This window comes from Gekko japonicus, unplaced genomic scaffold (genome assembly GCF_001447785.1).
Source record: "Gekko japonicus isolate JY-2015 unplaced genomic scaffold, Gekko_japonicus_V1.1 scaffold4487, whole genome shotgun sequence".
Classification (NCBI taxonomy): domain Eukaryota; kingdom Metazoa; phylum Chordata; class Lepidosauria; order Squamata; family Gekkonidae; genus Gekko; species Gekko japonicus.
Genome location: NW_015161546.1, coordinates 46,390 through 74,013, shown reverse-complemented (window position 1 = coordinate 74,013; position 27,624 = coordinate 46,390). Strand labels below are relative to the sequence as shown.

The 27,624-nt window shown below is 45.2% G+C and overlaps 1 protein-coding gene across 1 annotated transcript in view; it reads left to right on the top strand.

Annotated features, from left to right (window-relative positions):
* Positions 1-2,902: 2,902 nt before the first annotated feature.
* LOC107125827 (guanylate cyclase soluble subunit beta-2-like) overlaps positions 2,903-27,624 on the top strand; it is a 43,865-nt gene continuing 19,143 nt past the window's right edge. The window contains exons 1-12 of the mRNA XM_015429288.1: positions 2,903-2,923; positions 5,264-5,394; positions 7,917-8,049; positions 14,625-14,698; positions 16,105-16,199; positions 17,944-18,104; positions 20,018-20,114; positions 21,715-21,899; positions 23,853-23,871; positions 24,878-24,981; positions 25,786-26,002; positions 26,938-27,258. Of these exons, the coding sequence (XP_015284774.1) occupies positions 2,903-2,923; positions 5,264-5,394; positions 7,917-8,049; positions 14,625-14,698; positions 16,105-16,199; positions 17,944-18,104; positions 20,018-20,114; positions 21,715-21,899; positions 23,853-23,871; positions 24,878-24,981; positions 25,786-26,002; positions 26,938-27,258 (1,558 nt within the window). The remainder of the gene's footprint in view (positions 2,924-5,263; positions 5,395-7,916; positions 8,050-14,624; positions 14,699-16,104; positions 16,200-17,943; positions 18,105-20,017; positions 20,115-21,714; positions 21,900-23,852; positions 23,872-24,877; positions 24,982-25,785; positions 26,003-26,937; positions 27,259-27,624) is intronic.

The window sequence follows — 27,624 nt, the reverse complement described above, 5'->3', positions numbered from 1 at the left end:
GCTGTCCTCCACAGGATCCGCCCCCCAAAATCTCCAGGTATTTCCCTACTCAGAGCTGGCAACCCTACTTTCCCCTCAGTGCCTATTGCTAGGCACCCAAGCTTGGTTCTGTCAGTAAAAGGCGGGGGAGGAGACTTTTTCTATGCCTATTTTGGCCTTTGGGTGAAAACTCACTGGGGCCAGTCCTGACTAGGGTTGCCAGCTCCAGGTTGGGAAATTCCTGGAGATTCCTGAGCGGGTGATTTTGGACCAGTCACAGACTTTCAGCCTAACCTACCTCACAGGGTTGTTGTGCAAGAAAAAAAGGGGGACAGGAAAATGATGTAAGCTGCTTTGGTCCCCATTGCAGAGAAAGACTACTTTTCCTCCTAGGCAACTATTGTTGCCAATCTCCAGGTGAGGACTGGAGATCACTCAGAATTACAACTGCTCTCCAGATGGCAGAGATCAGTTCCCCTGGAGAAAATGGTGGACTCTGTGTCCTTATACCCTGCTGAGATGGCTCCCCCAAGACAGCCAGTGTGACATAGCAGTCAGGGCTTCAGAGCACGGTTGAGCAGGGGTGTCGAACTCATTTGTTATGAGGGCCAGATCTGACATAAATGAGACCTTGCTGGGCTGGGCCATGTGTGTCATAAAATGTAATGCCAGGTAGCGGAGATATAAACTTTATAAAGGACACAAACACATGGGTTGGTTTTTTTACTTAAAATAAAAACATGCCTAAAACATTAGCACTTTTGCAATATTTTGTTTATTTAACAGTGTCTGATAACTGGCACCTCTTGCTCTGAATTATTACATCAAAATGTCTGTGCTGCTGCAATATTGAGTATGCTGTTCGGGTGTGTATCTGTAAGCTGCAAACCTACAATGACACAGCAGCAGCAGAACTGAAAGAAGAAGCAGAAGACAGCTAGTTCCACTGTGGGCCTGATAGAAGCCCTCCGGGGGCCTGATCCGGCCCCTGGGCTGCATGTTTGACACCCCTGTGGTAGAGGCTGCAGATGGGGGGGAGATGGAAAGCTGAAGAGTGAGGGGGAAATAAAAGTAGGTTGATGATTGGCTGCCAACTCCAGGTTGAGGGTTGCCAACTCCAGGTTGGAAAATTCCTGGAGATTTGAGGGGTGGCGCCTGGATAGGGTGAGATTTGAGGAGGAGGGGGACCTCAAACAGGTACAATGCCATAGACCCCAACCTCCAAACCAGCCATTCCCTCCTGGGAATGAGAGGTTGAGGGTTGCCAACTCCAGGTTGGGAAATTCCTGGAGATTTGAGGGGTGGCACCTGGATAGGGTGAGATTTGAGGAGGAGGGGGACCTCAAACAGGTACAATGCCATAGACCCCAACCTCCAAACCAGCCATTCCCTCCTGGGAATGAGAGGTTGAGGGTTGCCAACTCCAGGTTGGGAAATTCCTGGAGATTTGAGGGGTGGCACTTGGATAGGGTGAGATTTGAGGAGGAGTGGGATCTCAAACAGGTACAATGCCATAGACTCCAACCTCCAAACCAGCCATTCCCTCCTGGGAATGAGAGGTTGAGGGTTGCCAACTCCAGGTTGGGAAATTCCTGGAGATTTGAGGGGTGGCACCTGGATAGGGTGAGATTTGAGGAGGAGTGGGATCTCAAACAGGTACAATGCCATAGACTCCAACCTCCAAACCAGCCATTCCCTTCTGGGAAATCACTGCTGCCAATCTCCAGGTGAGGGCTGGAGATTACTCAGAATAACAGCTGATCTCCAGGAGAGAGGGGAGAGGAGATAGAAAGCTGAAGACAGGGGGCAGATAACAGTAAGTTGATGGTTGGCTGGGAAGGAGATAGGGTTGCCAGCTCCAGGTTAGGAAATTCCTGGAGATTTGAGGGGTAGAGCCTGGAGAGGGTGGGGTTTGAGGAGAGGTGGTACAATGCCATAGACTCCAACCTCCAAACCAGCCATTCCCTTCTGGGAAATCACTGCTGCCAATCTCCAGGTGAGGGCTGGAGATCACTCACAATTACAGCTGCTCTTCAGATGGCAGAAATCAGTTCCCCTGGAGAAAACAATGGAGTCTATGTCATTATACGCTGCTGAGGTCACCACAGCAGATTGACATTGAGTGCCCAAGTCCAGGGCACCTGCCCAGAGCCTCTTTCTAGAGCTCGTTGTATTTATTTCCACAACAGACCTTATTCCTAGTATAATATAAATCACTAACTATAGGCTTGGGCCAGGTTCAGACCTGTGCCCCCCATGAAACTGAGGAGTCTACACCCCTGTTATATTACAATGTGCCCTAAGCAGAGTTACACCCTTCTAGGCCCACTGAGGTTAAGAGTTCATGGTTTTAGAAGGATATGACTCTGTTTACGAATGCACTCTTCTGTCTACCTGCAGCTATACTTTCTATTGCTTTTTAGCCTCTAGTACCCTTCCTGTGCAGGGCAGGAGCGTTATATAACCATTTAAAAATAATTTACTTGTGGAAATGAATGACATTAAAAAGAATAGATGTGATGACAATACCAGTTTGGTATTTTTTTAAAAAAGGAGAAAGGAAAGTTCAGCAGCACGGAGACTGAGCTCTAAGTGATCATGCAGTGTCAGACCTCATAAAACTAGGATGGCTCATGTGGTGCAGAAGATGAGACAGCCTTAACTTACAATGTCCATGGTGTTTTGGAGCATGAGTGAATCTGGAAATCTCTTAACTTCTTTTCAAGTGAAGATTTTTTTTTCAGAAAAAGAAACTTAGTTCTAATCAAACTGTTGTGTCATCATTCTGTCTGACAGAACTCAGCAGAGAAAAAAACCTCACAGCTCGCTTCAGATGTGAGGGAGGCCATTGCCTATTTTGACTCAATTATTGCAGAGTTGGACGCAGAAAGGCAGCGGAAAATTGTTGTGAGGGATTATCGACATGCAGATGTTGATTTTGACGGTAAGTGTGTACATGACGGGTAGCTATTGAAAGCACCACAAACGTAGGCAGACAATATGTCTATTCATGTTGTGCTAATATTACAAAAAATGAAATAAAATGATATTTCCTTGTTCATGTTCAAATTCTGAAACAAGACAGCAGTGTTATCTCAAACAGAATTACTCCCTTATGCCCATTGGTTTTAATGGACTTGGAAGAGTATAGAACTGTAAGAAAAATAGTAAAAGTAAAATGTAGGGAGATGGTAGCATTCCACTTAACCACCTCAGAGTTACCCTGGATATCTTCCTATAAACTTCAGTGTAATGTACTTTGACCATTAAAACTGAGCACTAGAGGTAATTAAAAAGGAAGAGAGAATCAGAATACAATATTTAAAGGTATCATAATGCTTGTATTTCAGACAAAAGGGGTCAATACTTTGAATGCTTTGTACTTTTCCCGTCACTGTACCCCCCAAAAGCTATTAACATAATTTGAATCAGTATAAAGCAATATCCAACACGGTCCCACTGCATGTTCAAATGAGGAAACCTGAATTCTTGTACCTTCTACAAAGGCCCTGGATTTTCAGAGGCATATGAGAATTCTTATATGACTGGAAATCTCTCCTCTGCCAATGGAATAGTCATAATATCACATCAGCTTAGGCACCAGGTGTCAAATGCCTCAGTTCAACTACTGCTGCAGACAACAGGTGTCACAAAAACATAGCATTACAGTGCAGGCCTAAATTTGGATCTAGAGGACAATTTCCACATACATTAGAGCCCTTGCACTAGCAGAGGTTTACGAAGATGACTGCACTGGCAGCTTCTGCTACGTAAATCTTATTGTTGTGCAGGCAGTTGTAGGTATTGCAGTTGTCTCTAATGCTATTGCTTGTATGAGCCAAAGTGTACTAAATGAGTTTGCATTTCCATTCATGCATCAGTGGGTCCATCCTATAGTTTTCACTGGAGTGGTGACATTGTGTCTGGGCTGCACTACTTCAGACTAAGGTCACATCAACATATGGTTCTCTATACAAAACAAAACTCAACCTGGTGTAGGGTTGCCAGCTCTGGGTTGGAAAATACCTGGAGATTTGGGGGTGGAGTCTGGGGAAGGCTGGGTTTGGGGTGGGGAGGGGCCTCAGCAAGGTAAATCAAGTTTAAATGCCACAGTGTCCACCTTCAAAAGCAGCCATTTTCTCTATGGGAACTGATCTTGGCCATCTGGCGATCACTTGTATAATAGCAGGAGATCTCCAGGTGCCACCTGGAGGCTGGCAACCCTAACCTGGTGTTTCTGGGAGAACGTTGTTGTGGAACCATTCCCTCTCCCTGACATGTTCATTTTCCTGTGAAGATATTGTTTTTACAGAGGAGCATTCACTCAGGTGAGCACCCACATGCGGTACACCCTACAGTACAGTCAAGACATGGGTTTACCATCTTATTGAGAACTTTTTTTTCGCCATCAAGCCACAGCCAACTTATGGCAGCCCTGTGGGATTTTCAAGGCAAGAGACATTCAGAGGTGGTTTGCCTTTGCCCGCCTCCATGTCACGACCCTGCCAAGTCCCCCCAGGGGGCGGGGAAACCCCCGCCCCAGAGGCCCGTTCCCCGCCGCCGCCGGATTGGGCCCCGGGGGGAGCTCCACCCCGGCGTGCATGTCACCAGGAAGTGACGTGACCAAGCCGGGCACGCTGGGGGCGGGGCCATGGCCATCCAAGGGAAAACTCTATGGTTTTCCCTCATATGGCTGTGGCCCCGCGTCACTTCCTGGTGACGTGGATGTGGCGCGCACGTGCTTTGTGCACGCGCGCACGCTCCAGGATCGACCTGGGAGTCCCCCCGTTCCCGGGCAAGGTACGACTTGGCAACCCTACCTGGTAGTCCTTGGTGGTTTCCCATCCAAATACTGACCAGTGTCGTCTCTACTTAGCTTCTGAGATCTGACAAGAATGGGCTATTCTGGGCTATCGAGGTCAGGGCCATTGAGAACTAGGCCACAGTTTTTCTCCAAGTATGTTAGGTGCTGTATAAAACATACAAGTGAAGTGGTACTTTCCCAGGCAGAAAAATCTGACTGCTGGCTTGTAGTAAACATGAAATATTTTTAATAGCAAGGTATGATTTATGATTCACTTATATGAACTTTTCAATACACAAAGAGTTAAGTTGTATATCATGTGAACGGATGATGTAAATCCATCCCTAAAGTGCTGTCAGGTAGGGCTTGCTTTGTTATAATGTATTTATTTGCCTCATTTATTTGCCTTTCTTGCAGACACTGGGTAAATTAAAATTATGATGAAAGGGTATTGATTCTAGTTGTGCTTCCTTGTTTCAGTTGTTACTAGCTCACGAGAACACAGCTTACATTCCAACTGGATTCTTCGCGCCCCTCGGAAACAGTCCCAAGACACCGTCCAAGCATCAAGAAAAGCAAGCCAATCGGAAAGAAAGAACCAAGAAAGAACAGTCAGTTCCAGAAAGAAATTAGAAAGATATCCAATATATTTGCCCAAAGCTGTGGAGGGAGCATTCAATACTTTGAAATTTAAACCCAAAATGTGCCCAAAGGAACAGCTTTAGCCTGGAAGTAATAGGAACCACCCAATGTTGAATCCCTTTTCATAAGAAGGCAGGCTACAAGATCAAAGGATTGCTGCACACCTGGGTCTTTTTGTATGATAAATATGAAATAGTTATTAATTTGATGCACACCACTCACAGATCTTCATTTGTAAGTACATTTCCATGTGGGTATATCACAATTTCCAAGTGCAATATTTTGTAGGTTGGAAAGTTTGTTACTTCCCCAAATCAATTTCTGTTGTGCTAGCTGTACAGTATGCGTGGTAGTACAAGGAACAGGGTCTTCTATTGGACATTTCCTGTGATGTCATTAAAGATGGGCCACACAAGTCCTCATGCTCACACCATTGTGTGAACTGTTTATATGGTTAACATTTTTATTGTTGTTTCATGACCAACAGAAGGCTGCTGGGAGCAGGGGGTGGGGCTTGTTGCATGTGCCTGCCCCCTGAGCTCCTTACTGCCGGAGCTCCACTCCTGTGCACTCCCTCAGGAAATGACCCCTGTCATGACCATGCACTACCTCACTGAGCAATTCACCTGCAGTAGCAATCACACAGGGTAATTTTTAATGGCAAATACCAGCAAGTCTACCTGCTCCCCCTTTCCATTTCCGTACAGTTTTGTGCACATTTAATTATATTAAAATCTCTCTTTCACATTCATAAGCTACTTTTGCAATAATCACTGTTCTTTTGAAGCTGCAAGTTCCCCCTTTTCTCTGTTGGGGGCACACATTAAGCCACAATTAAACAGGTAGAACAATGGTTCATCTGTCCACACCATCTCTTCTGTGTAGGCAGGGATCTGGATGCAAAGGATTGTAAAACACGCTACGTAAGCTCACAAGGGGTTTATATGGGGACTGCAAAGTTGTTAGTGATATGGTGCAGAGAAGATCAGGTGTTCAAAACCAATAAGTAGCAAAGTGCACCAAGCCAGGGCCATCAGGTGAAGACAAAGAGGATTGGAATCCCAGTGTGGTGCAGTGGTGGGAATGTTGCCTAAGAGCCCATGGCCCTCGGTAAGTCAGGTGATATGTGTTCACATGATGTTTATGTGGATGGGGGTGTAGGGGGGACAGAAGGAATATTTTTGGGGGACAAGCCGTGTTGGCACTTAACTGGACTAATACTTGTCCTTTTAGTGACCCTAAGCAGCAGTTTGTATCTTGGCTATTGTGTTGAGCCATTTTTTTTGGATCTGGCCTTCAAGCATCATGGCACAAAAAAGAAGAAAGACTGATTTGTTTCACACTTTGCATGGAAAGGCCCAAAGACTTCAGTTCAACAAAATGGTTATAGGATAATAAATGGGTTTGAAAATATCAACAAAGAACAGTTGTTTATTATATATCTAATTCCTAAATGAGACGGAAGCCAATGGAATTGACACAAGGTAAATTTGAAAAAGGATTATCCTCCAAGTACATCATAGGTCTGTGAATGTTTTGCCTCTGGAAGTAGTGATAGCATCCAGGGTCCAACAGTCAAATTCCTAAAACACTAAATCCCACTGCTGACACAAAATATGACAGACCCTTGCTTCTTCTTCACTGTGAGGCAGATTTTTCCCACCAAGATTTTTAGTTCCCTTCAGGTACTGAGTTAGCCTCCTCAGCTGGTGCTAGCCAATCAAAGAAAAGGAACAGCCTGTCACTCAAGCTCAACATTCTAGAGCAGAATTCACTGCTCACCTCCTCTGATGTTAGTGCATTAGGAAAACAGCATTTTAAATGTGGTCCGTCACAGCACGAAATACTTGCCACTATCTGGATGACTTTCAGGGCAGACATCCTATTCTTAGCACGTATCTCTTACCGTGACAGTGGGGTGGATCCTATCATTCCTTTGAGGAAAGGCTTTAATTAAAATATTTATTACCCCCCTTTCCTTTAGCTCAAAGTTGAAGCCTTCCTATAGCCTAAGCAGCCTTCCTCCAAATTAAGAGGCATTCTGAGTTGGCTTGCCATTGCCTGCCTTTGAGTCATGGTCATGACCCTGGTATTTCTTGGAGGTCTCCCGTCCAAATAACAGCCAGGGTTGACCCTGCTTATCTTCCGAGATCTGGTGAGTTCGGGCTATCCTGGTCAGGGAACATACTTGTACCCCCAGATATTTAGACATATACTTAAGGACACTAGTTGTTTACACCATCACATACTTTTATCATCTTGCTGTAGATGAATTTAGACTGGGCAGTGGCAGAACCCCACCTGTCTCCTTAATGTATATTTATATGTGCTGTGGTGACTGTAGTCCAGTGATCCCCCGGTGCCCGCTTGAGTCTTGGGGGTATAATAAAAAGGGTCTTGAATGGCTCTGTATCAGCTGCTTTACTAGCAAAGGCCTGTGTTTATGCAGGAAGCATCCTTTCGCTGGCAACTCAGCATCTCTTCTCCAAAGCAAAGGACTGATCCCAACATTCCTCTTCCTCTGTGGTGCAAATGAGCATCAGAAGATCCAGGCTGCCAACCGTGGCTTGGAGGAATTCCTGAAAGTGTGGGAGAAGTGCCTGGGGTGGGCGAAGTTTGAGGAGGTATTACCTATCTCGACTGCAAATTCCCTCCCCCATTTCCTCGTTGGCCAGAGTACTCTGGATTCACAATCTGCCGTCAGCCTAAAACATACCCACTCTGTAACATGACCCCCCTCCCATCATCACGGATTGCATGTTCATTATAATTAGCTTTTTAAGTATTCAAGGTGTGTCAGGTAATATTAATGGATTTATTAGGCATGCGTACTTGTTAGTGTCTATGTAAGTCAAGGCTATTCTTCTTCTACACCCCCCTTCCCATCTTATCTCTAGGTTTTGCTACTCTGCCTTATTCCTCAGGCAAATTTATAATTCGGCCATTGTTCACACATTCACACATTCAGCTAATTTTAACTATATCACTTCCCTCACACTGGAGGAAGAGCCACATAAGTTGAAGAAAGGCTGCTTGGACAATGGTTAGATCCATCCTGGTACCGTTGCTGACTGGATGCTTAGACTTGCATTTGTGTAAACTCTGGCCCTTTGCCATTTTTGTATCGGTTGCCCCAACAATATGTCCCAAGCAGTGAAAGCACCAATAATTCACAGTAGAAAATAGAAGAAATATTATTCAGGATGTTCTTTACAGTACTTATCAAATGCTTGGATAATATGTTGGGGGAGAGGAGTACACAGGATAGTTTCCCCCCTTCCCCCTACTCAGCTTCTCAACGTATTTCCAAGCTGGGAAAATTGTAAGCATGTTAGAGGTGCCTTTCTACCTTCTACTGATGCTGCAGTTATCGGTAGCCATAGTAAGGGTTAAACGGATCCTAAGCAAGTGCCAGCCTCTTTCAGTATCATTTTTATTACTTTCCTTGCATCTTGTTTGGTTACACTGTAAGCCAGTGGGCAGGAACCTTTTTGTCTGTCTGTTTGTTTTTAATTTACGCAGCACCCAATACAATATTTGGAGTTTTGTAAATAATAACGCAAATAAGAATTAAAAAAAAAACCCTTGATGGACTTTCATATGCTTGTGTGAAACCAATTAGGTCTTCCAAAGACATACGATTAAAAATATTCCAGGTGTATGCCAATTAGGTGGTGGGCAGGGAAACAGAAGGTGTGATGGAGGTCCCCACCCATCATACCTAGAAAGAAGAACTTGTATGCTCTGATTAAGCTGAGAATAGAGGAGGTGCTTGCTGGAAAGTGACTTCTCCACCCTGATCACGCCGATCTTCCATCTGCAAAACCCCCAGTGAGGTGGGATGTGTGAGATTTTGCATTAAAAATTGGAAAGAAAATGTTTCTATTGTGCACTGCTTGTGATTATAGCATACTCGTGGTGGTGGTGGAAAGTGCCATCATAGGCTCCTCCGAGCCAACTTGCTATTGGCTGCTCCACAACAGCGACCAATCACAACCATACCAATTCCCTGCGAGGGAAGGACTTTCATTGGACGTTATCCGCACAACCTCATTGGTTGTTTATTGTAAATAGGCGTGGCTACGTTAGCCCGGGAATGTTTAAAAGGAGCCTAGCTCCCAATGTTAAGTTGCTCTGGTTATGACTTCTTTCAAGCGCTTGTTCGTACCTACAATAAAGCTGATCACTTTTGTTGAAATCACTCTCCGGTTCTTTGTTAGCGGCGATCTAACAGGAGGGGAGGGAGCTTAGTGGGGATGAAATGTCATGTCCCTGTGATGTTAAAGTTCATCTTCTCCGATTCCTCCCTTGCCCAAAAATTCAAATTTAAATGTTGATTTCCTGTTGGGGTAAACTTCTTTAAATTGCATGCTTTTCTCAGTGTTATTGAGAAAAGACCCATGGGGGAGAATCACCAGCTAAGACAGTCCTGTCCTTCTTTCAGGCTTGCCGTTTGCCCAGGTAAACACCCACTTTCAAGAAATAGAGGTTTAAAAAAATGGCTGGAAAATGGCTCCACAGGGATGCTCTAGAGATTGCCCCATGTCTCTGGTCTTTACCATAGAGATTAAGGGAAATCCCTAGAGCAACAACCAACATCTTCCCCAGGCCCCACCCTCTGCAGGCACCGCCCTCAAAATCTCCCAGCTTTTGCCAAGGCAGTGCTATCCACCCTACGGAGCTCAGGAGCCCATCAGCCTGACAGCCATTTTTTTTAAGTGGCAGCAGGAAACAAGAGTCAGGAGCTGAGTGTCCCTTGCCAGGGGACCGTCAACCCGAGGGTGACCCCGGCTGTAACCTATGATTGTTGCTATGAGCACAAGCAAGATGTGGTGGTTTCTAGATAGGGTTGCCAAGTCCCTGTATACTCACCAGTGGGGGAGGCTCTGCCGGCTCCGGGAGCCAACTCCGGATGCGCGCGCGAAGCGCGGGCGTGCCGCCAGCACATCAACGGAAGTGACGTGCGATGTCACTCACGTTGGGGGCGTGGCCCAGATCGTCGGCGGAAATCGGGCCTCCAAAGCGGGGGTTTCCCCGCCCCCACTTGGCAGTCCTATTTCTTGACTGTATAAACCAGATTAAGGCTGCAGTCTTCTGTATGTGTATTTAGGAATAACTTCCTAAGAAATGTGGGGAAAAGAAGAAGAAGCATGAGCAGGGTATAGTCAAAGAATAGATGGCAACAGAAGGAATCTGCTGCAGAAACTAGTGGGCCTAGGAAGCAAAGCGCAAAATGAGATGCCAGATTAAAGGCCAATACAAAAAGGAGGAACCCAAGAAGAATAGTAGGTGAGAAAACAGGCAGAGGGGAGAATTGTGCATATACGATTAGGCACTGCTGCTGAGCTGAGAAAGGCTGAAATTCACACGCTGATTTTAAACACGTTAACTACTTTTAAAAGTGCGGGCCTTTAATATCTCGCATGACTCCAGCTTAGAGAGGAAAGATCCACAATTTCTGCATTTTTTTTTGTGTCCTTATCGTTCCTGAACTACCATGACAGATCAGAATTTTACAATAAAGTATGGTTGTATACTCCAGGGTAACGAACATGTTGCTTATCCCAGCACTGGGCCTTCTGACCCTGTGATCTGCTGAGAGGTGGTGCACTGAGTGTACACAATTCCCTCTGGCCTTCCTGGTCTCAGCGGCACTTGGATGTCGGCATTTAGAGCTGTGAGCTGCGGAAAAGAGAAGGACATCATCATAACACCCGCTCGAGAGAGTCCTTGCTGGGCTTGGTCTGAGATCATAAAAATATCATGGTAAGCTTCCTAATTGTCCTGTTTTGAGAGACAAATGGAACAGTAGATTATTTGTAAATGAGATATAAAAGGTTTGGCTATCTGGGATCTGTAGTTTTTTAATTTTTTGACGAAAGATGACACAGTGGCTTGAGCAAGTCTGGAGAGGCAGCATACAAAACTTCTAAATGAAGAAGGGAAATAATCATACGCAAGTTACTTCACATTTAAGCCTGTTGACTTCGAGGGGCTTAGACCGAAGAGATTCTTCACAGGAATGCTTTATTACTGGATGCGTGTGAGGAAGGCAGGGAGAAGTAGAGAACTGGCCTCTGTAGTTGGGAGATGATTCCAGGAGAAATTCAGGCCCTACCTGGAAGTTGGCAACCCTAAGCGAGCACAAACTCAGTCGCTTGAGTAGAATCTATACAATCTGGCTTCAATTTTTAAAAAGAGGTTTCTGCATCTCTTGATGGTATAGAATAAATGTCTTGGCATGTTTGAAAGAAAGAAAGAAAGAGAGAGAGAGAGAGAGAGAGAGAGAGAGAGAGAGAAAGAGAGAAAGAAAGAAAGAAAGAAAGAAAGAAAGAAAGAAAGAAAGAAAGAAAGAAAGAAAGAAAGAAAGAAAGAAAGAAAGAAAGAAAGAAGTTGAAATTCCTGATCCAGGGAGGATTACAATAATATGATATGTAGAGTAGGCCTGTTCCTTAAGGCATAATTTATGGTGGAACCATGTGGACTATCAATTACAAAACTTTTAGGCACTATCAAAACTCAATGTACCCCTTCATTCAAATCCCCTTAATCTAGGGTTGCCAGCAATGTTCCCTCTGAGCTGTGGAGTCTTGTGAGCAAAAATTCTACTTTGTGAGCTACTGGCCTTCAAGCTGTGAGCGAGCGATTTGGCTACTGCCTAAATTAGTTTGCTCCGGAGCCATCCTTCCTGAGCTGAGACAAAAATGTGTGAGCCAGAGGCTAAAAAACTGTGAGCTAGCTCAATCTAACTCAGCTTAGAGGGAACACTGGTTGCCAGAATCAGGTTGGGAAATTTCTGGAGGTTTGGGGATGGACCCTGGAGAGGCCAGGGACCTCAGTGGTGTACAATGCCATAGATTCCACCCTGCAAAGCGTCCATTTTCTCCAAGGGAGTGGATCTCTGTAGTCTGGAAATGAGATGTAATTCCAGGGAATCCTCAGGTCTCACCTGAAGGCTGACATCCCTACCTTAATCCCTATTTATAGTTAGCTCTTCTCCCTAAGCCAAATTGTTCTACGTCAAAGTAGCCCACTCCTTATTCTCTTCCCAAAACTTCAGAACACATGGTAGGATCTCTCCCATCCTTTAGTAAAGATTTGCATGGGGATAGACAGAGAGGATATAGAAAAATCAAAACCTCCAATAAATGTACAAATGTTTCATTTTGCCAATCAGAAGGCACACACTCTTGTGCAGGCCCTTCAGAATCAAAGGGGTATCTCCTCGACTCCCAGTTTGCTTCCTGTTTTATATCGTTTATTTTGTGATGACAGCATTCAGAAGTGTGTAGCTGATCAGCTGCCAGGTCCTTAAGAAGGAAAATTTTGGAGGGAAGGAGGATGGTCACCAGCCGGGAAACTGTATGGTGGCACTTTTGATTGGAGATGTATGACAAAAGTGGTTGGGGGACAACCGCTAATGGCACCTAATCTTGTGGAGGGGCGAGCTTTGAAGGAACACATGGGGTTATAAAATCGTGGAAAGGTTCTCAGTAGGTTAAATGCTGTCAAGTCACTTCCGACTTATGATGACCCTATGAATGAATGACCTTCCAAATGTCCCATCGTTAATAGTCTTGGTCAGGTCTTGCGAACTGAGGGCCGTGACCTCCTTGATTGAGTCAATCAATCCATCTCATGTTGGGTCTTCCTCTTTTCCTGCTGCCTTCAACTTTTCCTAACATTATTGTCTTTCTCAGTAAGTCTTCTCATAATATGACCAAAGTATGATAGCTTCAGTTTAGTCATTTTAGCTTCTAGGAAGAGTTCAGACTTGAAAGACCCTAAAGATCCTAAAATAATAGCCTGAGGAGGCTGGGTTCTTCTGGCTTCAGCTGAAAGCATCCAGACCTACAGGAAACTTTCAGCTCCATCTTGCCTCATCAATGAGCTTGGGGGACATTTAGCATTTATTTCATTCCTCTCAGATTGAATTAATTGTTTGAATTAATGTTTGGTCTAGCAAAACTTTGTAGCTGAGTTTTGGGTCTAATCAGGGGTTTTTTTGCAACTCTGCTCCATTATAAAAATTATATGAAATTCAACTAATTTGCATTGCGCAAGGCTACTAGCAAAGTTTTGTAATGAGATTTTTTTAAAGTGTAAGATCACTATAAGAATAACTTTTCGCATATTTAACAGGAGATTTGGAATGGAAAAAACCCTTATCTCTCTGTTTATTTCCTGTAAGCCGAAGGAATGCCTTTGAGAGGTGTCCCTATTGCTGATGTGGCTGCTGACACAACATAACAGCAATGGGGCTTCCACATGGCAGGTTTCCCAGCAGTTTCCCTTTCCTAGACCCCAACAATGGCCACCCTCCACCTGCCTGCTCTACTGGGGCTTTTGCAATTTTTTTAAAAGGCAGTAGAATATTGTTATATTGATATAACAGTATACCATCATGTGTACCAGATTGTCAAATTTCTCAGCTTTCATTAAAAAAGTTTATCTAGCCCTTTCTGTTGCAGAGATATAAAGGGAAAGGCAAATCTCTGCAACAGAAAGAGCTGGAGACTTTCTTTTCTTTTTTCCAAATGAAAGCTGGGAATTCAGGGTACACATATTGGTATATTGTTATATTGATATAATGACATTCTAGTACCAATTAAAAACATTTAAAAGCCACCCAAGGCAGGGGGAGGAAATGTCCACTGTGGGTTTTGGATTCATAGTGGCCTTGTGGGCAGGGGTCATTTAGTAGAAAAAGAGCTAGGGGGACTCATTAGCATAACTCATTAGCATATGCCACACCCCCTGACATCACCGGAAGTGTGTCCTCCCCACAGCCGGCGGCGACCTCCAGCGGGCACCAGCAGGGAGCTCCAGGCCCCGCCCTCCCGCACCTCACCCGGGGGGATGGCGTCCCCCCGCGTCCCCCCCAAATGACCTCTGCTTGTGGGCAGGAAAATTCAAATCCCCCTACAGCAATCACCTAAGCTTTAGCGTAATTGTTCCCAAAACTTTGGAGCAAACCAGATTTTAGAAAGATCGGAGAAAAGCTAAGGAAACCCCAGGAGGCACACCAATGTACCATGATGCTGTGGGGAAGCAGGAGAAAAACCCACTTTCCAAAAACATTGAACCTGGGGCAGATAACCCATGGGGAAATCATGTCTCCTGTATTAATGCATTAGTATTTGCGATAAGATTTGTGGTTCAGCTGGGCATACGTAAGGGTTTCTTTCTCTTGCTCTAGTACGGATTCATCAACAATTGCCTGAAATCTCTCCTTGTGGAGAAATTCGGTGAAGAGACATGGGAAAAACTCAGGTAAGTATCCCTACCCTCTAACGTGTTACATGAGGGAAGTGAACACTGGGACGCCTTCGTGATCATTTTAACCTTCTCATTCTGACACGGTCTGAGCCCTCCTCCATTGCTACACATTGCTCTTCTTCCCAACCTGCTTCATGCCTTTCCCCCCCACAAAAGCTTATCCTGACCATAGTTCATACATTATGTGAGTATGCACCCAGGAATGACTAAGGGGTCTTCTACACAGCATGGTACCCATACGGTACCACAGCAACAAGGCTTCCAAATGACATGCTTCCCTGCATTTGCCAGTCCGCAGTGACAGCCATTCCCACCCCATACCACTGGGCAGGGGTCATTTCATAGAAAAAGAGGTGCAGGAGCTCATTAGCATAACTCATTAACATAACTTATTTGCATATGCTACATCCCCCGACATCACCGGAAGTGTGTAAGAAGGCAACACCCACTGCTCATTCTCCACTGGATTGTTTTGGATTGCTAGCTATTGGGGGCGGGCTCTGCAGCTTACCTGGCTGCTTCTTGCTCTGATTGAGGGCTGCTGGGAGCAGGGGGCGGGGCTTGTTGCATGTGCCCGCCCCTGGGCTCTTTACTGCCAGAGCTCCGCTCCTGTGCGCTTCTGCAGGGAATGACCCCTGCCACTGGGGATCCAAGGTGACTCTCTCCTCTCTTTTTTGCTCACAGAAAAGCTAGCGGCATCCAACACTTTGGCTCTTAGGATGTCTAGAAACTGCATATAACTGTATAATTCATAAGAAATGTTAGATTCGAGTCCAGTACAATGCTCCCTCTAAGCTGTGGGGTCTTGTGAGCAAAAATTCTCCTTTGTGAGCTGCTGGCATTAAAGTTGTGAGCAAACAATTTGGCTACTGCATAAATTAGTTTGCTCTGGAGCCATCCTTACTGAGCTAAGACAGTAAATGTGTGAGCCGGAGACTAAAAAACTGTGAGCTAGCTTACACTAAGCTAGACCACAGAGACCAACAAGATTGGGTGGGGGTCTGAGCTTACGAGAATCTTAGTTTCTTTTGTCAGATATGAATGGATCTGATTAAGGTTGCTTTGACTCTTGGAAGTTCATACCCTGAAAATCTTTTTGGTCGCTAAGGCAATAAGGGACTCTAATCTAGCTATTCTACTGCAGACCAAAATGGCTGCCTTCTGAAACTACACATTTCATAAGGGGCCTTTTCTCTGTCAGCTTTCATCAGCACAATGATTTGATTAATTATCATCACCTTTGATGTTCCCTAGGTTTGAATGGGAAGAAAATTGTTTTTTAAACATAACCAAAAAAAAATAATGGTGCTGGTTTAGCTGAATTGTACAGACCAAATTGCAAATTGTTTGTTCTCCTTTATGGCCTAGCCTCAGATACAACATTTTTGTCATTTTTGCAGAACTCAAGCTGGGCTTGAAGACAATTTTATGACATATACTGTGTACGACGATGGTGTCACAATAAAGTTGGTCCAGGAAGCCTGCAAGACCCTAAGTATTGAGTTGATTGTTGTTTTTAATTTAGAATATCTGTAATATTTTTATTTTGATCTACCTTGGTGGCTCCCTCTCCCCGTCTGTCTCTTTGCTGACTCATCTGCCATTAGTTTGGAGGTGCAGAATGCTGATAGTTAGGTGTAAAATAAAGTCCCGTAAGCTCTGGTCACTTGTAAGGGAAACCATGCTTACCGTCAGTCAGTACTCTTAGGAGATTTATTCAGAAGTCCCTCCCAAAAGTTAGGGCTGCCAATCTCGTCGCCAACTCCTGTCACTAATTCAAGTGGTGGAGGGAGAAAAAAATACAAAAAAAAAAGGCTGTTGGGCTGACACTGTGACATCACTTTTGGAGGAAACTTGGAAGTCACATCATACCTCTCTAGGAATCACAGAAAAATCTATGGTAAAACCATCAAGTTTCCAGCGATTCCTAGAGATATGAGAATTTTCCTTGGAAACAATGTTGCACTATTGTGAAGGGCACTCCCAATGTCCCTGCCCCTCATCTCCCACTACCCAAGATTGCTCCATTTATGAGGAGGTGGGAGGGGAGGGCATGCCAAGCCTAAGTGCCCCATTCCCCTCCCCCCCCTCGCTGAGTACTCACAAAAGCTATGAGATATGGCAATCACCAGAAGTCAGCGAGGGTGGAAGAGTCACTTTCTGGGCCCAGACCAGTCAAGGAGCCCACTGTAAATTAGTGAAGTAAAATACTGGACTTGGAGCAACCTACAATAACACAGGGTACCGGGGCTCTGGTGCAACTTCTGAGGCAGAACACACTAGGGTGGATCCAACCCTCCTCAAAGAAGACTTCCTCCAACTTAAGGAGTCTTTTCCCATCTTAAGTGGCTCTTCCTCTGACAGAAGAGCTGCTTGAGCTGGAGAAACTCTCCTCGGACGGGAGGAAGGCTTCAAACTTTGCTCAGTGGTGTGGTATGATAGGGATCGGATTCACTCCACTGTCTCTGACTTGGCTATACTCTGGGCCCTTCTCTCAGTTTACAGTCCAATCTCCTTTACACTTGTACTTGCAACCCTATGGCCGTTAAATGGGCCTTATTGGTCTAACAGTGCAATCCTAATGCAGAATTACACCCTTCAGTGTACCCAGAAGAGTGTATTTATGCTTAAGTAGCTGTAAGTCCACAAAAACTTGGAGCCAACCTTGCTGCAAGATATATCTGCTGTCCAAGGTGTCCAAGTCGATTGCCCTTCGATCACTGTAGGGACTTCTACTGTGCTTACAATTATCTGGATATTACAGACATTTTCATGGGGAAAAGTCATGATATTCAGGGCATCATGGATGGTCATGATAAGGAAAAGTACATTACTAGAGTAATTCCTACATAGCAGAAGGGTACTATATTGTGAACATGACTTGGAGGTTTGGTACCTGTTTTTTTTTCAAGAGAAAGGGCAGATTTTGTACTTTCTCTGTACAAAATATGCAAACCCTCTCCAATTCAGGACTGATACTGCCCTCTTAGAATCTAGGCAACACTCTCCTCTCTGCCCACCCCAAAGAGAGAATAGCACTGTCAGAGACAATGTCAGAGACAATGAGGCTGACTAGAGTCAGAGAGGTGGAAGAAAAAATCCTTCTGCGTTGCACTGAGGACACGCCAGGATGTTAAGCAGATGTGTTCTTCTGAGAGGATTTGGTGGATGCATTTTGCTCATGCCTGAGGTGTGAGTCGAAGCCCTCACCTTTATTGGTTTCACTCATTTCCATTCAGATGTACCAGAAGAGGCAGCGCTAAAACTGTTTGGGGACCACTTTTTCAGTTTCTGTAAGATGTCCGGGTACGACAGAATGCTTCGGACTCTGGGAGGGAACTTGATTGAATTTATCGAGAACCTTGATGCTCTTCATAGCTACCTTGCCCTGTCCTACCAGGTACTGATTTATTTATCTTCTTCATTTATACCCCACTTTTCTCCTCAATGGGTGCATTCAGATGGCGTGCTGAGAGCGGTTTAAACTGGTCCGGTTCTGACGCACTTATTTTTACTGTGGACAATGTGGGAGCGGAGCTCCACTTATGCACATACCGCCAACGCACAAAAAACAAAAAGGCAGCCGAAAAGTGGAAGCCTTGGGCTTTCAAGCAGGGAGGGGGTTTAAATAATCGGAAGTGGCTTGACACCAGAGGAGCGATCACACAGGGGAAACTGCGGCTTTAAATGGGAGAGCTGAGAAAATACCACTTTGGGACCTGGTAACAAAATATTCCGGGTTAAAGGGGTTTTGAGCTGGAAATCAACGGCTGGGGACAGGAGGCAGATGTTGACTGTGTGATCGTGCATATAAAATCCATTGCTGAACTGTCACAACACCAGATCAAACGGCGCGTCTGAACGCACCCAGTGTGGACCCAAAGCGGCTTACAATATTTCCCTCTTCAACAACCCTCTGAGCTAGGTTAGGTTGAGAGTGATTGACCCAAGGTCACAAAGTAAGCTTGCATGGCAGTGTGGGTATTCAAAACCGGGTGTCCCAGATCCTCTTCTGACACCCTAACTACTATACTGCCTTCTGTTTACTCACTGTACTCACCAGTACCAATCTGGAGTAATCTGTGATAATTAATATATTTTTTCAGAACAGATAAGGCTACAGGTCAGCCATTGCTTGTCCTCAAACCTGGTAATGTCTGTTGCATATAAAAGGAATCTGAAGGTCAAGCTGGGCTCCTTGATCCATCCCAACCAGTCCATATTTCTCCTGTCGTCATGGCCTGTTCTTTATATTCCTTGCCTTGGTCCCTCTTTTGTCTGCTTCTGAATAGCTTCCCCACCGTCCCTTCCTCACCATCCTAGCATGTTGTAGTGGTTAAGAGCGGTGGCCTCTAAACCGGAGAACCGGGTTTGATTCCCCACTCTTCCACAGGAAGCCTGCTGGGTGACCTTGGGCCAGTCAGAGTTCTCTCAGAACTCTCTCTGCCCCACCTACCTCACAAGGTGCTTGTTGTAGGGAGAGGAAGGGAAGGATGATTGAAAGCCACTTTGAGACTCTTTAAGGTAGATAAAGCAGGGTATAGAAACCAACTCTTCTTCTTTTTCTTCTTCTTCTTGTCCTCCTCCTCTGTTGTTCAGGTGAAAAATATTCCCCACCAACAATAGCTTCCCCACCATCCTTTCTTACCTGTAGCTCAGGTGAACAATACTGTTTTGGGAAGACAAAGATTGTGTTGCTCTGCAGACAAATTCCAAAAATTTTGTAATACCTTTTATTAGCTCCAACAAAAGAGCACAAAAGAGAATTCAAACTGTTAATCACACTTAATGTTAGGTACAAAAAAGGTGTGTGTGGGGCGTGTGGCTGTGAAGAGAAAATACATTTATTTACGGCATAGTGGCAAAGCCCCATATTTGCAGGGGTAGTCTTAAAATCGAGTACAGGATTTGCTCTTCTGCGATTATTTTTCTATATAATAAGATGGCATATACAAAGAAGATAATTTGTAGAGTGGTGTAAAACTTTGTTGTAATAATGAAACATAAAGCCATTATGAAATTGACCCTAAATCTTCAAATTCAGAGCTGTGATCCAACATCAAGCAACACAGAAGCCAGTCTGTGGGTTTTTTCCATTATGAAAAGTGTTCACCTTTCTCCAATCTGCTGAAACTCTTGATTATATATTTAATAAACGTTAAATGGGTAAATCTGGTGTTGTTTTCATTATTTAACCAAGAGCTCCATATCAGGAGGTCAGAAATGCCGTTACTAACAGCGGTTTGGTATAAGAACTGTATATGAAATTTACCCTCAAAGAAAGAAAAACATTGAGATTGTTTTTCTACATAGGAAATGAATGCACCATCATTTCGTGTGGAAAGAACAGACGGGATGCTCCTGCTTCACTATTACTCCGACAGGAAGGGCCTGTGTCAGATTGTCCCAGGTGAAATGCCGCAAGATCCTGTTTTGAATAGGGTTGCCATTTCCCAGGTGGGGGTGGGGAAACTCTCGTCTCTGTTACCCACCCTCACTCTGGCAAGTGGCAGGGGCAAAATATGGAGTCCAGAACAACATCTCGCAACGTTATGACATCATTTCCAGCTGCACAACCAGAAGTGACATTAACATGATGCTGGATGCTCTAGGATGCACTTGAAACTCTATGGTTTTACTCTAGAGTTTCAAGTGATCCTAGAGCATCTGGCAATGTAGTTACATCACTTCTGGTTATGTGGCTGGAACTGATGTCATGATGTATGGCAATGCCATTGTGGTGAGTATCTGCTCCCCCAAGGTCTCTCAGGTGTTGCTAGCCAAGGATTGGCAACTCTAGTTTCAACCCAGGCTTTAGTTTGGGATGTATTATCATACAACCATGTTTCTCCTGGGACTTTTCCATAAGGGCTAGCAAAATTATCCTTGTCATACGTGATGGTCACACCCATGATCTACCTCTCAACATGAGCACTTTCCTGCAAATGCTGGTTTGTTGTTTTTATCTGCAGGATGAAGGCTGTGAAAAGAGAAACTACTATGTAGTGCGGGGTTTTCTACATCACTCCTTTGCCCATGTAAACCATGCTGTTCATGCTCAGTCAAGCACCAAGAAGACGGAGCATCAATTGCCCCAGAGTCCCTATCTATTTTTTCCACATCACTCCTTTGCCCATGAAAACCATGCTGTTCATGCTCAGCTTGCAAGTCCCAGTCCATTGGCAGTAACACTGTGTCAACTGTGGGTGGGTGGCATATTAATTACTTCCACACGAATCATTTAGCCTCAGATTGTTATGATTAATTTGCTTTCAACTGAGAATCCAGAGAGTGTCACTAGCGATCTGTTGTATTCCTATGCTATCCCTGTCGCCCTCTTAACTTTTGTCCGACCTGGGTGCTATGCTGTACCCTCTTGGGGCTAAATTCAGCCCTTAGGCAGCCAGTTGCCTGTTGCGAATACGGTCACACAAGTCTCATCAACTACTTAGTTTTTGTGCGCAAAGGGTGTGTGTGGGGGGGAAGGTATTCATGAAATTGTTCTGTACTTTCCAAAGTTATTTTATGATTTCCAAAGTTATTTTGCTTATGTGGCAGCCAGTTGCCTGTTGCGAATACGGTCGCACAAGTCTCATCAACTGCTTAGTTTTCGTGCCCAAAGGGCGTGTGGGGGGGAGGTATTCATGAAGTTGTTCTGTGATTTCCAAAGTTATTTTGTTGTAACTGAAATGAGAATTTTTCACTAAGGATTGGGTCCAGACTAAATTTTCCATCAGCAATATGGAACTTCCCCGCCTCTCTCCTCCCACTGCAGCCCCCTGATCTCCACCAAGTGCTGTTCCTGGGGATAGGGGACCCTAAGGAATATCAGAAGGGGACTTCGCAGTGGGAAGGGCAAATGGGTGGAAATTTCCATAACTGCAAAGTTTAGTTTGGATCCAACCCTAAGAGTGCAGTGTTACAAAAATTTATTGTATTTGTATACATGGGATGTATATCACCTCTATGCACTGTCTGCAAGACGATGATGATGATGATTTTGGACACAGGAATCCTTGAAGCTGTGGCCAGAGATTTCTTTGACAGTAACGTGACGCTGAAAATTCTGAATCAAAACGTAGAAGAGGAGCGTACTGGGAAGAAGGAGCATGTAGTCTTTTGTTTGCATAACGAGGAAAGGGGAAAGAACGAAATCGAGGAGAGAACATCCGAAGACTCAGAGAAGGATAAAGAGGTAGAGAAAGTGGTTCTGTACTTGGTCCTGAAAGTGGTTTTGAGCCAGTACAATCATTCTGCATTCGTAGAGGCTGATGTCTAAGGCGTTGCTACAGATCCAACCTTAGGGAGGCTTCCTCCAAGTTCTGCGGCTCTTCTGTTGGCGAAGGGCTCCTTAGGAAGAAGGAAGGCTTTCCTCAGTGGAATGTGGTAGAATAGCGGTAGGGTCCACATCCCTCTATACATTGGTGGGAACTGCCACCAAGTTGCAGCCGACGTATGGCATCCCAATAGGGTTTGCAAGGCAAGAGGTGGTGGTTTGCTATCACCTGCCTCTGCATAGCAATCTTGGACCTCCTTGGTGGTCTCCCATTCAAGTACTAAGGAGGGCTAACCCTGCTTAGCTTCTGAGATTGGGTTAGCCTGGACCATCCAGGTCTCGGCACTGTATACACTAGGAGGAAATTTCTAATTGATGGCTGCTTTCAATAGTATTAATCCAGTGGTCAGGGGAAATTTTGGTTTCCATGGAAGTGTATTAGGTAGAAAATCAGTAAGGGAGGACGCTCTACTGAATAACATTGGTCTACTCCAGCTTTTAATCACGGGGGAGAGATAGGGCTGTGTTCTAGAGTATACTGTCCACTGACATGGAGCAACAGTGATGATTAACAAGTTTGGCTGGCATGCATAAAGTAAGCAGGTGCCCTAGCATGTTACCCAGGACTCTATCGTACCCAGGTGTGACAGATGTGCAAGAGTTTCTTAATCGACAAGCTGATATAAAGGGGTTCCCAGGAGGCAGACAGATTGAAAACTGATGGTGATCAAGGACAGTTGTAGAATCTCCTTCCTTGGAAGTTTGAAAAGAAAGGAAAGAAAGGCACCTATTGAGTGTGGTATGTGTTAAGTGTTGCCATGTCACTTCTGACTTACAGCATCCCTAAGAATTAAACCCAGGGCTATTTTTGGTCAGGAACGCACAGGAACGGAGTTCCAGCTGGCTCCTGAGTTGGCCACGCCCAGCAGGGTCTCATTAGCATAATAGGCCACACCCAACAGCAGAAACTCATTAGGATTGGCTACATTAGGGGTGTGTGGCCTAACATGCAAAGGAGTTCCTGCTACAAAAAAAGCCCTGGGTTTTGACAACAAACAAGGTAAACAGAATAACAAGCAAAAGGTGGGTGTGGCTGGATGACCACACTTCTGGTAACATGGGGGTGTGGCCTAATGTGCTAATGAGCTGTGCTGCCAGGGGTGTAGCCTAATATGCTAATGAGTTTCTGGTGTTGGGTGTGGCCTATTATGCTAATGAGTTCCTGCTGGGGTTTTTCTACAAAAAGAGCCCTGATTAAACCAATTTAGTAAGCACAATATGTTCTGCCTCGAGCGAGCCGTACTGTTTCTTCCCAGTCTGCGATTTCAAGGGACACTCTACAAGAGTCTTTTGACTGCCTCACCATCCCTGCTGGCTCTTCCTGTCTTCTCCTGCTCCCACAAGTTTGCTCTAATGCAAGTTGCTATGACAGAGCATGAATGCCAATCCCTTTGTTTTAATGACCACCATCCCACTGTTTTGCTGCATGGTTCTCTTTAGATATTGGATGGAGCTTCCCAGAAAGGGAGGGAAGAACTGACATTGCGCTGCCCAGAAAAGAAATCCTACTGGGACATTGTGAGATGGGCTGTGAGATTTCATAGAGGTGAATACGTTCCTTCTTAACTCCGGGTGTGATGATTGTAATTAAATATATAAATGAGTCTACAGTCTTGCTGGATATAACCACAAGTTTTTGTTTTTTTTAAAAAAAAGGTTTCCAGGGATGTTTCATTTGGGGATGTGAAAACATGACTCCGTTATGGCAGAAGCAGCAATTGGCTTGTGAGTGGGCGGGAACCGTGTCCACCTACCCCATCCCTGTGCCAGCTGCTGCTGTTCCCCTCATCCCCCCCCCCATTTTCTCCACAGTGTCTGCGCTATGAAGATCGTGCCAGGCCCCACACAACCAGCAGCCAATCCTCTGTTAAAGGGTTTTTTTAGTCCATTAAAAATGGGACGAAATAAGGAGCTTAGCTCTGCCCTCTCCTTATATTGGCTGTGGGCTGAGCGCCCACATGGACATTCCACCCACAGCCACCCTGTAGTTCCGTCTTTGAGTCACGTCAAGGTGGGTTTTCCTTTGATCCGGTTTAAAGGGGAAATCACCAGGAGGACCACAAGCCATGTTCACTTTGAATGTAACATTGTGAGGAAGTTCGCTGTTTGACCTTGGGCCTGTCACTCTCTCTCTCAGCCTGACATACCTCACAGGGTAGTGGTTGTGGGGATAATGTGGAGCAGAGAAGAACGAGTTTGTAAGCCACTTTGGGTCTCCCCCATTGGGGAGAAAAGTAGATGTAAACATCTAAAAGAAAAGAAGAAAATATCATTGTTCAGAGGCCAGAGCATCAATGCAATGTATGTACACTTCTTCTAACATATCACAGCCTCCAAGGATCTCAGAATAGTCAGTATCAAAGGGTAGGTGGTTAGGGATGATGACTAGTTATTTTTGTCTCCACAAACAGAAGTAGATGGGTGTCTTTATCGTATCAGTTTCTGAGAGCCAACGTGTGTAGTGGTTAAGAGTGGCAGACACTAATCTGAAGAACCGGGTTTGATTCCCCACTCCTCCACATGAAGCCTGCTGGGTGGTCTTGGACCAGTCACAGCTCTCTCAGAACTCTCTCAGCCCCACCTACCTCACAAAGTGCCTGTTGTTGGGAGAGGAAGGGAAAGGTGATTGAACACCACGTAGAGACTCCTTAGGGTACAGAAAAGTGGGGTACAAAACCAGCTCTTTTCTTCTTTCTGCATTGCCTTGTCGGGCTAACTATTCTCAGCCTAACACAGTAGAAAGACAAGAGCAGATCCAAAATGGATTTCTTACTGCAAAGATAAAACATGCTAATTCAAACAAAGATTTCTGAATGACTTATCTCTCTGATTCACAGGAAACATTCTACGTACCTCTGAGCTACAGTTCCCTGAAAAGCTTTGGATTGAGGAGAGAACATTTTGCTATACATTCCCATTCCACGTTGTGTTTGATAAAAAAGTAAGCCATCCCTTTGGGTGAGGTGCTTTTAGTTAAAGGCTTCAGTAGGGATGGTTCTGGCTGTGCAGAGGAGCAAAATAAGATGTAAGAATGCTGTTTTGTTGGCTCAGCTTTTGCTGGAGTTACAGTATGCCAGACTTTTAACCTTGCAGTATGCCAGACTTTTGACGTTATGTTCCTCGTACATGCACATATGTGCACATGCATAGGGCTCCCAGCTCTGGGTTGGGAAATACCTGGAGATTTAAGGGGTGGAGCCTCAGGACAACAGGGTTTGGGGAGGAGAGAGACCTCAGGAGGGTATAATGCCATAGAGTCCACCCTCCAAAGCAGCCATGTTCTCCAGGGGAACTGATCTTAGTCGTCTGGAGATCAATTTTAATAAAAGGCGATCTCCAGTTGCCACCTGGGGGTTGGCAACCCTGTATACATGTTATTAGGGGTCTGATATTTAAAATCAGTCTTGTTGCTATGCTGAACATATATTTTAAACAGGACTCTCCTGTAGAGGGGCTGGGAACAGCCTCTGTTTTGCGTGCAGAAAGTCCTAGGGTTCAATCCCCAGCATCTCCATATTTTTTTTAAGAGGACCAGGCAGTAGGTGAACTGAAACACCTGTACCTGAGACCCTGGAGGGCTGCTGCCAGTCAGAGTAGACAATACTGATCTTGATGGACCAATAGTCTGATTCAGGATAAGGCAGCTTAAGGTGCACCTTAAATTTGATGTAATATTTTCCCTCTAAAAGCTAATCTGAAAGTTTTCTCCTGTAGTTATGAAGTTCTGTCTGTCTGTGTCCCTCAGCTGAAGATCAAGCAGGCTGGGGTCAACATTCAGAAATTTGTGCCTAGACTGCGGACGACTGGTACCAGATTAGACAAGTATTTTACTATTGTTCATCCACAAGTTACGTTCACAATTTTCAGTATAAGGAAGTTTATCAACAGTCAGTTTGTCCTCAAGGCCCGAAGGGATAAGCTGCCTAAATCGTGGAACCAACGGCCACTGCTGAAACTCAGAGGTACCAACAAAGTGGGGGGGGTTGTAGGTGAGGGGGATGTAAATCCATCTGATTTGAAGGATCTTTGTGTTCATTCTTGGTCTAGGGTGGCATTGGGTAATAGTCTCCAGTGGAGGCATGAAAATTATATAAAGATTGTAAAAGAAATACCAGACAAGAAAGACAAGAGAGTTTTGTATCTGAGGACAAATATTCAGTTGCCTGTTAAGCCTGAAGAAGGGCTTACTAGAGTTCTTACAAGGGGGCTGGCCCGGGATTCTTCCTCCTGAGCTCAGAGGGAGGTGATAGCAACGCCAGGGGTCTTTTTCCAGTGAAAAACACAGCAGGGGAGCAAAAGGTTAATGTTCTGCTCTCCTTATCCCCTTCTTCTCCTTGATGAAGCAATCCTGGCAGCTGGTTTTGCAAAAGGCAAAACTGTTATTTAAAAATGAACAGAGGGGAAAACCTTAATGGGTACTCGAGCACTTGGGCTGATGAAGGCCTTCAAAGTAAGACTTGGACTGGTAAACTGTATGGAACCCAGAGGTCATTTCGGGGGGGATCGCGGGGGATCGCAGTTCCCCCAGGTGAGGTACGGGGGGCGGGGCACATGACGAAGCCCTGCCCCCTGCTTCCGGCCGCCCTGCTTCCGGCCCTCATTCAGCCAGGAGGAGGCAGGAGAAGAGGGAGGATAAGTTGCTTCCTCCCTGCCTCTCCCCACCCCTGCCTGCCTGGGGCCAGGGAGGGTCTTCGCGGGGCTTCCTTGCACTCCCGCCGGCCTTGCAGGTCCACCGCTGGGCGGGGTGTGTGGCCTTATGACACACTTCCGGTGATGTCGGGGGTGTGTGGCATATGCTAATGAGTTATGCTAATGAGTTCCCCTAGCTCTTTTTCTATGAAACGACCCCTGATGGAGCCTCATACTGTTATGTCTCTCTCTTTTTTTTAATGAAAAGGGCAGATGGTCTGGATGGAGGGCCTCCAGTGCATGCTGTACTTGTGCTCACCGAAGCTACGCAGTTTGGAGGAGCTAGAAGAACAACAGATGCACCTTTCTGACATCGCACAGCATGACACGACGAGGGATCTGATCCTCTTCAACCAGCAACGACTGGCGGAGATAGAGCTGTCCAACCAACTGGAGAGAAAGAAGGAAGAGCTCAGGATCCTCTCTAAAAACCTGGATGCAGAAAAGAAGAAGTCGGAAGCCTTGCTCTATTCCATGCTGCCAAAACATGTGGCGAATCAACTTAAGGAGGGCCACAAGGTGGAAGCAGGTACAGCTCTTCCGTTGTCTTTAAGGTTTTGGAGGTGTATGCTGCAGTGCTGTTAGACGTACGCACAACCAGCATGCTACTGGAAAACTCTAATGAAGACAGACTGATAGATTTTGGACCCAGTGATTTTAAAAGCAGTGACCGTGAAGCCTAACCCCTATGTATTTACTTGGAAGTAAGCCCCACTGAGCCAAGTACAATGCGATTTACTCCCTAGTTTTGTGAGTGTGTGTGGGGTTTCCAAAATGACCCCAGGCATAGTCAGGGCCGAAAAATAAAAAGGGTTTTAAAAATGCAAAAAATAAAATAAAATTGCAAAATGAAAAAGAGAGAGCGGGAGAGTTGGAGGTGTCTCCCCCCCCCCCG